At 38.5% G+C, this 14012-nt stretch overlaps 1 protein-coding gene across 8 annotated transcripts in view; it reads left to right on the forward strand.

Annotated features, from left to right (window-relative positions):
• The window catches only part of myt1la (myelin transcription factor 1-like, a), a 102096-nt gene extending 93431 nt beyond the window's left edge, over nucleotides 1–8665 (forward strand). For 6 of the 8 annotated variants that reach the window (XM_067417565.1, XM_067417567.1, XM_067417569.1 and 3 more), the window contains 5 exons: nucleotides 634–725; nucleotides 829–932; nucleotides 1021–1164; nucleotides 5097–5159; nucleotides 5846–8665. In XM_067417565.1, the coding sequence (XP_067273666.1) occupies nucleotides 634–725; nucleotides 829–932; nucleotides 1021–1164; nucleotides 5097–5159; nucleotides 5846–5986 (544 nt within the window). In that variant the 3' untranslated portion in view covers nucleotides 5987–8665. The remainder of the gene's footprint in view (nucleotides 1–633; nucleotides 726–828; nucleotides 933–1020; nucleotides 1165–5096; nucleotides 5160–5845) is intronic. The other 2 variants (XM_067417570.1, XM_067417572.1) reach the window with 1 other exon arrangement.
• The last annotated feature ends 5347 nt before the right edge of the window (nucleotides 8666–14012 follow it).

Consider the following 14012-nt stretch of genomic DNA (forward strand, 5'->3'; position numbering starts at 1 on the left):
GTAATAAAGCTGAAATAAAATAAAATATAAATATTAGATCAACTTGCAGAAAATGTTGCTTTGTCAACTAACTAAAATAAATAAGATAAAGTTGAAGTACTAAAATTACATTTAAAAAAGAATAAAACAATTAAATATAAATCTTTAAAAAAAGAAAAGTACAAAAGCACAATAAAATTAATCAAACTATATAACATTTTTGATTTTAAAATTAAAACGAAAAATTTGACTATAAAAACACGATAAGCTAATTATTATATAAACTCAAAATATTACTATAATAGTATAAAAATAGTTCTAAAATAGTGGATGTTAACAAAAATAATTATCTTACCACATTGGCATCCTTTCTTCTAATTTTAATTATAAATAATACAAAGTTTTTTTAAGGTTTAGGGATTTTTTTTAATGAAAAAAATGTGTCAGTGGGGTAAGAAAAATATAGCTTATTCAAGATATATTCACTAAAACATATTATAATTTGTACAAGTAAATGTATCTTGTTTTAATTATGTTTAGATAAAGACAAGACAAAGATACAGACTACAAAAATAATGTAATGAAAAGTAAAATAAAAAATCTAAGAATTAGAAATAACAATCTATTTCTTATGTTTTATTTGTATGTCTTTAGTCTGTCAGGCTGTCCCCGTGCCACATCTGCTATGAAGAAAGCTCGGATGACGGGGGTTGAAATGCTCACAATCAAGCAGAGAGCAAGTAAAGGTACATCCTTTTTCTTTTATTATATACTTAATATGGAATTAAATATATTTTACTCACCATCAATGGTATTTTTAACAGTGAATTTTCTCATGTTCCCTTCCAGGCATAGAAAATGATGAGGAGATAAAACAACTGGATGAGGAAATCAAAGACCTGAACGAATCGAACAATCAAGTAGAGTCAGATATGATAAAATTAAGGACTCAAGTAAGAACATTTGCCATCTCTCAAATCAGGCATTGGCCATGTGTTCAATCACAGAGATGCCTTTGTCTCTCTTTCTCTCTCCTGCCAGATCACCACCATGGAGACTAACCTGAAGTCCATCGAGGAAGAAAACAAGGCTATAGAGCAGCAGAATGACTCGCTGTTGCATGAGCTCGCCAACCTCAGCCAGTCCCTCATCAACAGTCTCGCTAACATCCAGCTCCCTCACATGGTAAGTGCCATCGGACATGTGGCTTCATCTAGGGGTAAGAAAATATCAATGTTCAAGGGTCTCAAGAATCAGGATTCAAATGTTTGATCATTATTTACTGGAAGGAAGTCCTGCAAATCTGAACAAACTCCAATGAGTTATTAAAGTTTGTTTATATATGATCTATAATAAACGTTTATCTGCATGGAGTAGAATATAGACTGCCTTGTTGAAAGCCAGGGCCTGAGCCTGTATATCAGACGCCACCAGTAGGGATGTAATTCCGGTTTCTATTGTTTCTCCCATCTGCTTCTTTATGTCTGTTGTTGAGTTCCTCGCAGTTCCATATGCTTCTGTGCTGAGGTCACTCCCCTTTACCGACCATTGTAGAAAAACAACCTCCACTTCAACGACTGCTTTTCAGTTGAGTAACAACATGGCCGCTGTGGATCAGATGGTCCAACGGAATCACAGTGCCTTCATATACACATTGAGACAGGGTGCGATTGGAAAAGCCTTGTTCAAATGTGGCAGCCATGTTAGTAAACAACTGAAACATGTCTTCTTGAATATGGCTCCTGAGTTCTCCACCCCCACTGTTGATGGATGCTATTTAGAGTGCGCACGAGGGGTCCTCAAGCTGCACTACCATCAGACGACTGTTGCCTATTCATGTGTCATGCCGCTCAACCAAATCTTGCACTGCAAAAAAGAATGTTCTTCCTAAGTATTTTTGTCTTTTCTTGTACAAATATATAAACATTCTTCAATCAAGCTGCATTTACTTTAGAAGCAAACTGGTTTAAGATATTAAAGGGTTAGTTCACCCAAAAATGAAAATTATTTCATTAATTACTCACCCTCATTTCATTGGACACCTGTAACACCTTCGTTCATCTTCGGAAAACAAATTAAGTTATTTTTGTTGAAAGCCGATGCCTGAGAAAGGCTTCAGAAAGGCCTCCATTGGCATTCAGTGCATTCCCACTCACAAGACCCATAAAAGGCACTAAAACCATCGATACAAAGTCCATCTCACTACAGTGGCTGTACAATAATTTTACCAAGCGACGAGAATAGTTTTTGTACACAAAAAAAATCTAAATAATGACTTTATCCACCAAGATATTGTCTTCCGTGTTGGTCTTGGACATGAACTCACCTGGAACTCACACGATAGCGCCGCTCCTCCTCTTCCGGGTCATGTATTCGAACGGCGGAGCCGTTGTAATGTTGTCTTTAGTGCCTTTTATGGGCCTTGTGAGTGGAAATATACTGAATGCCAATGGAGGCCTATCTGAAGCCTTTCTCAGCCATCGGCTTTCAAATAAAATATCTTCATTTGTGTTCCGAAGATGAACGAAGGTGTTACGGGTGTCCAACGACATGAGGGAGTAATTAATGAAATCATTTTCATTTTTGGGTGAACTAACCCTTTAAGAGCCAGATTTACTAACAGCTTGCGCCAGCACAAACCCTCTTTTGGCGTTAGATTTACTAAAGACAGAGTGAAAAAATAGCGCCAAAAGGGCATGGACAGAATTATTTTTGCATGGGAGGAGAGTATTTAAATGAATCACACAAGGTGATTTACTAAGGTTTGCGCTAGGCAATTTATTGTTATTTGTACTGTTATCTTAAACCAGATGCTAAATGATGCTTTATTAACAAGGTTCGGGAGGAGCACGCTCAGATAATTGACACAGGTGGAGAGCACTCAGCTAATCAACATAAGAGGTGTATATATACGCTGCAGTCTTGCTGTCATTTTGCTGACAGTTTATTGGCATCCCTCCACCAACGCTTTTCCACTTTTTCTCTTTTTTTTTAGTTCTAACCACTTACATACACAGGGGGTACTCTGGGTTTGGGCCAAATACTGAGCTCAAAGCCCTCCCCCCGGACAGCACGCCAAATACGCATTTAAATGTACTCTCTCTAAATTATATGTAAGTGTGGACTTGTGAATTTGCGCTGCTCTTGGTAGATTGCATTGGTCATTATAATCCGGCTGTGTCCCACTCCTGTTTTTATTGGCTTGCGCTCTCATGCTAATTTGCCTGTAAATCTGGCCCTAAATTAGCCTGGCTCGACCCTCCTACGTACTTCCGCTTTATTTCCATTTTCCTTCAGTACTCCTGGGATTGCGGTATATTCTCTGGTTTTCTCCGGTCAAATTTTAATTGGTCCAATCAGCGAACAGAGGGAGTGGCTGAGAACAATGATGTTGATATTGTGCGCTAGTTTGAGTTGACATAAGTCACGACCAAACGTTAGTGACTTGTTATGGCAGATCCAATAGTCCAATAGTAGATCCAATAAACTTTAACAGAGTACCTTTCTTCAAGGAAGTGAACGCTTGTCAATGGAAAGTGGCCAGACTCTCTTTACAGATAAAATGTACGAGAGTCTGGTAGGACCAGGCTAGCCCTAAGTCTTGTTTTCTGAAAAAGATATCAAAGTTAAGATACTGACCCTCATGTCGTTCACTCTCATGGTTTACTTACTTTTGACAAATTAAGATATTTTTAATGAAATCTAAAGATAGGGACACACTAAACCGACGCCAACTAGCGCTGATAAAAGCTGAATGTGTTGTCGCCTGCGTCGGGGAAAAAAACACCTGAACGCACCAAACGAACTACAGGCGACTGTCACCTAGCAAGTGCATGTGTAAAAGGAGATAACTGTCTTTTAAAGCGGATATATTCGTCTATATTCGTCATTCAAAAAGGGAAAGCGAAACTAAAACTGCATGTACACAAAACATAAACAAAGTGATTGTTTACCGTTTTGATTATAAATCAATCTCACATTCTTTATTCCAAACCACCTCAGGTAAGATTACATAAATTTTAACAGCCTTCTGTCTGTTCAGTTTTGACTTACTTGCTCGGTTTCATCACTTTTGCTCTTATTCTAGTGCACTGACTTGCTCACTAAGCTGAACAGCCAATCAGAGTTCTCTCTCTCTCACCGGCAGCCCGAAGCCAATTCTACATGTTAAAATGACCACAAAAATTGTTGACGCCTGACTAGAGCCAACGGTGTGTAACACATCGGAAAAAAAACGGTTGGTCGATGCTCAGAAACAGCCCGACTTTGCCCAGCAGCCGACCATTGTCTCTGGCCTAAGAGATTGCTGTCCTTCTATTGACAACTAGCACTTTACCGCTTCAAAAAGTGCATAAAGAGATCGTAAAACTAATCGAAAAGTTTAGTCCAAATGATCTGGACTGGATCGCTTCAGTTTTATTCACATACACACATTTATCAGTTAGCATAAACAGAAGCTAAACCATACTTGCTTGACACACGAGAACAAACCTCATTGGTTCTTGTGGAAGCTCAAATGTGCTGCGCAAAACACATGAGAACGTACCTCTTTGGTTCTCGCACGTCACGCGAGCATTCTTGAGTTTCCGTTTATCATAATTTATGTGTACGTTGATGAATGTTTATATGTGAGCAAATTTGGACTAAACCAGTCAATTCATATAGATTAGTTTTATTATCTCTTCATGAACTTTCATCAAAGTTGTGCAGACTGTCAGTGGGAGAGACAGAAATCTCTCAAATTTCAGGATTAAAATATCTTCATTTGTGTTTCAAAGATGAATGAAAGTCTTACGGGTTTGGAACAAAATAGGGGTGAGTAAATGACAGAATTTTCAATTTTGAATAAACCAACCCTTATTTTTCTGACCCCATTGGCAGTCTGATTTTATGCTTAAATTCACTAAATCCAAGCCATTTTGCTTCTCAAGTAAATATATTTTTAGATATTCGTACTGGAAAACAAGACAACAATGCTGACGAAGAGCAATTGTTTTTGCAGTGTGGTGTTCTGTACTTCCACATGTAAAGTCGAGTATGTCAGTTTTATTGAGACCGCTGACCTCTGGCTTTTAGCCGGGCTAATAGTCTTTTCTCTACACCTCTCCCTTCTATAGAAACCGATGCCACTGAAAGAGGCCCCTGTTAAAAATTACTGCTGTTTACAGATGCCCCACAGAGTAAGAGATTCATTTTCCATAGTCTAACTTTATCCTTCTCCTCACTATCATTCCCTCCCCCTAGTCCTCCCCCTTTTGTAACACACAGTACGATGTGTATGCATCATGAAGGTCCATACATATTACCAGAGTGTATCAGTGCCACACATATTGACATAATCCACTTCAGGGCATAGCGATAAGAAAGCCGGGGTTCCAATATGAGCCATATTTATTTTCTGGTAGTAAACTCATCTAAAACACATCATGTATTTTATCAGGCACAGTGATGCTCATCGATATCTGTCTGCTACTCATGGCGATCTGTTTGATATCACTTGTGAATGCCAGTATTACTTACATACTCATGAGCATGAAACTCACACCAGTGCATGCATACATAATGTATGTGCATAGATTTTTTTTGTTATCCATCAGATATATATTTTTTAGAAACGTTGATTTTGACCAACAAACAGTGACCATTTTAATGTGACTAGTAAAGCCCTGCATTGTTCCAGAGATGTGTTTTCTATAAAACCCTAGCTTTAACTAGCTGATATTTAGTTTTAAAGGCAGCGTTGTGGGTTCATTCCTCCCTATAAATATCCTCTTTTCCCTTCCCTTTCTGTCTTATTTGTGTGTTTGATTGAAAATATTACGATTGATTTGCTTTCAACCTCCAATGATCCCGATCTGTTCCGCAGGAGCCGATGAACGAGCAAAACTTTGACACTTATGTGAGCACTTTGACAGATATGTATACTCACCAGGACCAGTACCAGAGCCCGGAGAACAAGGCCCTCTTGGAGAACATAAAGCAAGCGGTTCAAGGCATCCAAGTGTAGCTTTGCGATTGGCTGCCGTCCGAGTCACGGGGTCATGTGACCAGAGCGTTAAGAATCGACGAGAAACAAAAGAAACCCATCATGTAAAAAGTATGGATAACTAGTATGATTTTTTTGCTGCTGTAATTTATTGTATTATTTGGCATTATTTATGATTCTGTTATGCTTTTGACAAAAAATACATAACTTATTTGTTGCCTTGCTTTAAGATGACGACTACCAATGGCAAATGTTTTGAGGAACATTCATGTTTTGTACATTTTTCATATGACCTGACATAATGTGATGTACTGTTTATAGCTGCTAATGTATGCACATTTTAGTGTATATGTATTTATTAATTGTAAACAAAAACCATCCATTATTTTAAATCTAAAGAGGTGCAGAGGGGATACACTGAGGGAATGTAAGGGCAATCAGCTTAGATCTGAGCTTCTCTTTATGGAACTAATGGGAACTAATGTGCTGTGCAAGGCTGTTCAATGGGTGTACAGTGGTACATTTTTTTGTGGTTCGATTTTGGGTACATTTTGTAACAATATTGAGAAACGTTGTCTTTTGGTTCCGGAATCATATTTATAGTGGTCAGTGTGGGCACTCTAATGCAGTATGTGTATTGTTACTCTTTTTTTTTGGCTCGTTTTATTTGTTTATTTCTCTCGTTTTAATTCCCGAAATAGATGGAAAAATAGAAAACAAAAAAAATTGTGAATGCAAACATCATGACACGGAAACTCACTGGTGTAAATCCCCCCCAAAAAATATTTCATAACTTCTCAAATATTTACAAAGTCTGTTCTCTAAATGTAACGCCCGGCTTCTTGAGGCCAGTAACTACAGAAAATTTCAAGGAGACAATCCAACATTAATCGTTAATTTAATGATCGTAAAATGTTAGTGGTAGTATGATAGAATATCAGCAATATATATGACAACGAATCAATCATTTATTTAGATATGGGATGCAAAAGTTTGGGTATATGCAATTTCTTATTCTTACCATAGTAGAAAGCTGATGAATCTTTTTACTAAATGTAAAGTATTAAGTTTTATATAAATCTTTTAATACAGTCATGTTTTAGGGTTTAAACATGGGTGATCAAGTCCAAAAGGATGAATGCATTATGGTTTAACATTTCTCATGTTCGATTTTGCACAGGGACACCTTTGTTTCCATGTTTTGGTGTTTTTATTTGTTTCAGGAGACCAAGGAGGTGCCCAGACGTTTGAATTGTGGGAAGTTTTCTTTTCTTTTGTTTTTCTTTGAAGGAAGTAAAACTGTGTGTGAATGTTAGTTTACCAGTGTGCTGGATATACAGGGTTAATGTCACCATCCATACGTCATTGTGTCATAGTAATGGAGCACTTGTCTTGTAGATTTTGTCCACGCAATCATGTAGAGATTCATCTGGTCACGAGTGCACAACAAATACAACTATATCAGCAATGCAAACTCAACATATTGCAATTAATGAACTCCAATCAGTTATACACAGTATTAAGAGAGGTCAGCTTGCCTTCTGTGGTTACCTGCGATTCACTTTCATTGATTCTTTTTTTACGTTTATGAGAAATCAGCGGCACTTTAAGCTCTAAGAATCATGGAAATTGAAGCAGGATGCATTTTTTTGATAATTAAACAGTGAAATGAAGTGGCACGGGTCTAGATTACATAGCGCGTGGGCAGCTTCCGTCGCTAAGAGGGTTGTTTACTGACAGAATCGGTTCATATAACTCCATAATATCTTACGGACATGTACAGTTTTAGTCTGGGAAACCCACATTCATCTTCATTTAGTCAAAGCCCATTGAAAGCATCAAGCAAAGTCAGAAACAGGGCTGATTTTAAGTGGTGGATTTTAAAGTTGTTTGCATTTATCGAGCATGAGTCAAAGCTGTCACAGTGATTTTTTTAGTGTGAAATGACTCTGGTTGATGCCGATGCTCTACGTGGGCCTTTGTCTCTGAAATCTATTATTTTGTATTATTAAGACTAGCATTGGGTTTTCAGAGAGAGCTCATGCAAATGGTGCTAGTCAGTCTTATTTATCATTCTGTAATATCCAGACATCTCCACCCCCAACCACAGCACATTTCTCTCTCCGAAAGCTTTGTGAATGCAGCTAATTTCCAAGATAGTAACGCTTTTAACACACCGATAGCAAAATACAATATCCTCTCATCCACTATCATAACTGATTTGACAGGAAAAGGGATTTTAAGCACAATTCCGCTGCTCATTTTCAGTTGGCACATATTGTACTATCTACTTCAAAAGGTTATCTGTGACTATTTAAATAGAAACTATCTATGGTGTCACATGCTTGAATGCAGAATACTTTTCTTATTAATAATTGTGAAATCATCAGGTTACAAGTTTCCATTTCAAATGGATTTTAATTAACCATTTTAAACCAGGATTTTTCTATTAAAAAATAAAGAAGCATAGCTTTCTTAATGTCTCTTGCTCTCTTCCTCTATCCAGCTCTTTAGCTATCTTTTTCTCTCTTATTTTATTTTTCAACCACATGGCATGATTTCTGTTGGTATGATACTTTTTTTGCTCTAAGTGTTTAAGATCACAAGTTGCAGTGATATTTCATTTTGAAATTGTGAACTTTGTACAATTTTTATCATGCTGGTGTTGACATCTCTTACTCAATAAAAATTGTGTTGCCACATTAAATGTCCCTTTTATTCAACACATAAGTTCGTAATGACTTTTTTGGAATTATGTTACTTAAATCATTACCTGTTGTGCATCAGCCATCAGGTCTATACACTGAGTACAATCTGTTAGCATTCATCTCAGCTCGACTGGTGCAGATCCCCCAAAGTAACGACATGACTTTTATCTGATCATGTATCAAAGGCAGCAGAGATGGAAAAATTACACATTGCAGTACATTACACAATAGCACTGGTGTTTCTTTTACAAAATATCTACAATATATAATAATAAAATACATAGTGCTTGGTCATGTGTTTATTGTGTCATACTCTGGTACTGGCTTTTTGCCATCATGATACTAACCAGTTAGGTATCTAAAATTGCCTAGTGTATATAAGCTATAATTAATAGTCATTGTGCTAGAGCTAAGCAGAGTGTATTTCTGACACACGCACATATACGTACACTATAAAAAAAGGCAAATTTTGGACTTTTGCAGGACAATCAACTTGGATGTTTAAGTTATTTCAACGTTATGTGAAACTGACTTCAGGCATATCATTATGATCACCATCCTAATATTGTTTTGGTCCCCATTTTGTGGACAGGGGTCATGGGCACCTTGACTGGTCTGTGGCTATGCAGCCCCATACGCAACAGACTGCGATGCTCTGTGTATTCTGACATTTTTCTAGCAGAACCAGCATAACTTCATGATCAATTTGAACTACAGTAGCTCATCTGTTTGATCGGACCACACGGTCCAGCCTTCACTCCCCACGTGCATCAATGAGGCTTGGCTGCCCATGACCCTGTCACCAGAAAATGGAAGCCACTGAACATGTTTGGCACGAGTAGCCTGTACAGTTGGTAAAACCTGGAGGTGATTTACAGTCACGTTGCAGGTTTGAGGGGTACATTCTGGGTGATTAGGACAGTTTTTCCAAGTCATCTCATCTCAATGGCAAAAAGCATACTAGCCTGACGTGGTCATACTCAATTCTAGTCAGAATATGAACCGGCCGACCTAAAAAAAATTATGGGCGGGGCTAAGTTCGGCTGGCATCCAGGCTAAAAAAGTACCCACATATCAAACGGACCTGGCCCAAATGTGGCTTCCTAATGGCACTGCTGGCCTGTTGCCGGCACTGGCATGCATTATGTCAGCCAACTGTGGGCCATGCGTGGCAATGACGGCACTGCATGCATGACGGCAGACAACATTTGGGCCGATTGTGGATGGGAGGTGTGTGGCCCAGATCAGTGTAGCGATTATGGGCCATATTTGGCCACGGTGGCACTGCACTTCACTTCACTACTTTGTGTACTGGACAATTATAAGTATTTAGGCTACTTTCAAGGCAATAATATTTAATATCTCTCTCTCTCTCTCTCTCTCTCTCTCTCTCTCTCTCTCAACTCTCAAATTTCTTTTTATTTGTTTTTATACATTTATAATAAAAAATAAAAAAAAATCACATACAGAATAATCTACGTTTTACATTGCTTTTAGTTTAAGCACCACAAAATCAAAATCTTAAAACCTTACTAAATATTTTTGTCTAAAGTTTAGTTTATTTAAAAGTATGTAGCTACTGTTATAACTGGGCGGTCATCTCCATGGTAACAGTAGCTTTTCTGGTTGGTGGATATGGTTCACGTGATGCGTCGTTTGAAATTTCTCCCGCTGCAGTGTGAAGAGGACAGGCTTGTTCGACTTCACCTAGCGATGCGCAGACCGATCGGCGGCTGACTTAAAGCAGTGCATGATGGTTAGAAATTTTGTCCGACTTGAGACAGCGCCGACGGCACGTGACTGTGACGTATGTCAACAAAGTACCGCGAGAGCGATTCGAGAGTAGCCGGCTGATGCAGCCGCTGCAGATTCTCAAGGGTGGCTGCCAAGGGGGTAATCTAGCGCTCGGAAAGCGTTCCACCCCTAGGGGCTGCCATTGCTAACCAAGCCATCACCTGCTGTTAGCATCCCATTGACTCCCATTCATTTTTGAGTCACTTTGACAGTGAATAACTTTACATCTGAGGCGTTTAAAGACTCCATTTGTCCATTGTTTATTTCTAAAGAAACACGACAATGCATAAAAGGCTCCATTACCTTGTATCTTACACTATCGCCCCGCAGAAGCTGTTTTTGTAAAAATAGGCTAACGATTGCGTCATAACCAACGCGACTCTGTCGCACAGTTGAGAAATTACCGTATAGACCTGAGGAGACGCTCGCAGGCAATCTTGTCTATGAGACAGTCGGGGGGACGTGGAGACATAAAGTCTGATAAAGTCAAGGGAGAAGAATGGGGAGAAGCCCATAGTGAGCCAAAAGCAACGGGAGAAAATATTTAAACAACGGGATTCAGATTTCACTTTCCACAACTACTAGAAGACCTACAGCTGTCCGACAGGAGGCTCACGTCACATCTACGTCGTCAAGCTCAGTCTGAGCCTGCGCAGTTCACTCAGCCATCAGGAAGTGAGTGCCGCTAGGTTGACTTCATTATTTCGCCGTTGACGTCAATGGGATCGCTCGGTCCATTTCTTTTACTGTCTATGGTGGCTGCAGGAGGCTGCTCGAGCTCTGATGACGACACAGCTGATCCACGATTGGCCGATTCACCGTATGACAGTGATCACGTGCGTTTCGTGTTTATTCTAAAAACTTATGTCACGCTAATGCTCACAAATCATTTATTTATAACAGTAAAACCTCTTTTCATGTAGTCGCGATGTTATATTGTCATGTTTATCAAACTAAAACTGATAAAAACTGTTGACACCACTTCATTGATAGTGTAGGTTTATATATTGAACTTTAATCTTGTCCAAATAGACGCTTTATTAAGCAGTATATAAATTATTGGATGAAAATATCATTTGAAACATCTGTGTATTTGAGAAATATTGCATTTATTTAACTTCAGCTGTGATAAAGTTTGCAAATGCAGTGCAAGCGTCACCACGGGAGGCAGAAAGTGTCCGACTTCACGTCTCCTTTTGCAGCTCGTCCCCGCCTGCACTCGGCTACACTCGCCGATCGCATGCATCCAGCCGCAGCCGATGTCGAACACACCTGACGTCAAGACAACCGCTAACTGTTCAAGTAAGTGAAGTTACGAATGCCACTTTGTTCTTTTTTGAAGTAAACGTTTGCCTATATGGTAGCTGATTCACTGCCCCTTGAACTTGAAAAAGCGAGTACAAACTGACGCGACCGGGGTCCCCCTACAGTTTGGAAAAAATAATGTCAATATAATTTCATGGGTTTTCTTTTTTTCAAACGCCAAATAATCACGATGCTCACGCTTACAAGCCAGCGTCATTGTAGTAGTCTATTGGTTACCGTTTTACAGAATCTATATGATACTTCAATGTTTGAGTGGTAGCTCACCATAACAAGCAGGACAGCATCGGTCGGGCACGCCTCCTTCAGCTCACGCCGACGAGCAAACGCTGGTCCAATGTTGATCCTCGTCCTGCCTTTAATCCCATCACTTTTTCGTTTCCTCTTATTGCTTTCCTCCAACAAAACCTTTTCTTTCTTATGTGTCTGTGCTGCTTCGGACATGACTATATTATCCGACGAACAAAGTCTGGCTCGCACGTCCGAATTTAAGGAAGTGTGACGTATATGCCGTAAAGCAGTTGAATTTTGTAGTTCTTTTTGTTCTCGGGGTACTACCCGAAACCCGAAGTTTAAAAGCACAATTAAAAACGATACAGACCCCATCAGGCTTTGGCAGACGTGTCATTCAACTTATTGTAAGTCGATTTATCATCACAAGAGTCTTAAAAAATATATTATGAAGGTTGAAAAGTTACCTAGTGCTGCTTTAATGCTGTTAAAATTAAAGCAACAGTAATTGACTTGTAAAGCTGAAATTGATTGAATGGTTGCATAATCAGATTTATTATATCTAATTCTAATCTGTGACTTTGATTATCAGGATATGTCTGATATTTTTGTTAGCTAGTAACATTTGATATTCATTATAATTGCAATTATAAGCAATCATTTCCAGTATAAAATGTTTTTCTTGTGATTTATTTGTTCAAAAGGTTTGGGTAAGATTAGGCTCAGTTTTGGGGGTTTAAGGGTTGTGTTGATATGGTTAATTTCTGATAAATGGCACCAATAATGAACTGTATAAAGTATCAAGGCCCTGAACAAGACAAGGGTCACACATACATTTATTTACAGTGGGTGAAAGAATGTTTGTATATATTTATTAATTTAGTATTTTGTCTTTTAGCTGCTGTGAGAGAAAACAAATCACCTGAGACAGCATCAGAATATAGAAGCAAATATACAAAGATGGCTTCAGCCTGCTCCTGATAGAGATGGAGAAAGGAGAGAGCGCTTGAGGAGAAAAGAGGGGCTGCAGAACTGTACTTCACTTCCTGAGGACCGTCCTAAATAGAAACAATTTCTCCCTCACACATACAAACATGGGGGGGGGGGGGGGGGGGGGGGGTTAGGTGTAAGGGAAGTGTCACAGTGTAATTATAAATGTAACCACAGAAATTAATTACATGCAGGTATTTTTAAAAATGTAAAAGCATGTATGTACATAATAAGTGCATTGTATCAAATGATTAATTTAAATGTTAGAATATAGTAGTTAAGGCCACCTAATATAAAGTGGGTCCAATTACATTATATATTTTTACACATTTTAACACACACACACACACACACACACACACACACACACACACACACACACACACACACATATATATATATATATATATATATATATATATATATATATATATTTGTGAAAAATGTTGTACATGGTAAACAACTCTGGCTGTCTTTTTTGCTATATTGTTTAATAAACAAATTTTGAAAATGTAATTTTCTTGTGGCTTATTTGTTCACATGGTTTGGGTAAGATTAGGCTGGGTTATGGCTCAGTTTTGGGGTTTCTGGTCAAAGGGTGGCGTTGATATGGTTAACTTATGGCTGAGAATTGCTACTAATAATAAAACCTGTTTTGGCCCAGCTCAGAGCCAGTTAAGGGTGATTATCTGGCTGAGATTCGACCCTTGTCTGAAATCTAGTTCTGGGCAGCTTCAGGGCCGTCATTCTTTGCGGTACTTGGGCCGAGGGAAAAGCAATTATGTGGCCCGGAGCTAGGCCAGAAAACATTTGCTATGTGGGTATCCCAATCAACCTGAATTCACCCTATTCCACAGGACGTCAATCAAGCATCTTCTATGACCTTGGTAATCAGTGTTGGGAGTAACGCATTACAAAAGTAATACATTACAGTATCTTATTACTTTTTGCTGTAACGCAGTAGTGTAAGGCATTACTAATCAATTTTCAGTAATATTTTA

Source organism: Pseudorasbora parva, chromosome 15, assembly GCF_024679245.1.
Source record: "Pseudorasbora parva isolate DD20220531a chromosome 15, ASM2467924v1, whole genome shotgun sequence".
Classification (NCBI taxonomy): domain Eukaryota; kingdom Metazoa; phylum Chordata; class Actinopteri; order Cypriniformes; family Gobionidae; genus Pseudorasbora; species Pseudorasbora parva.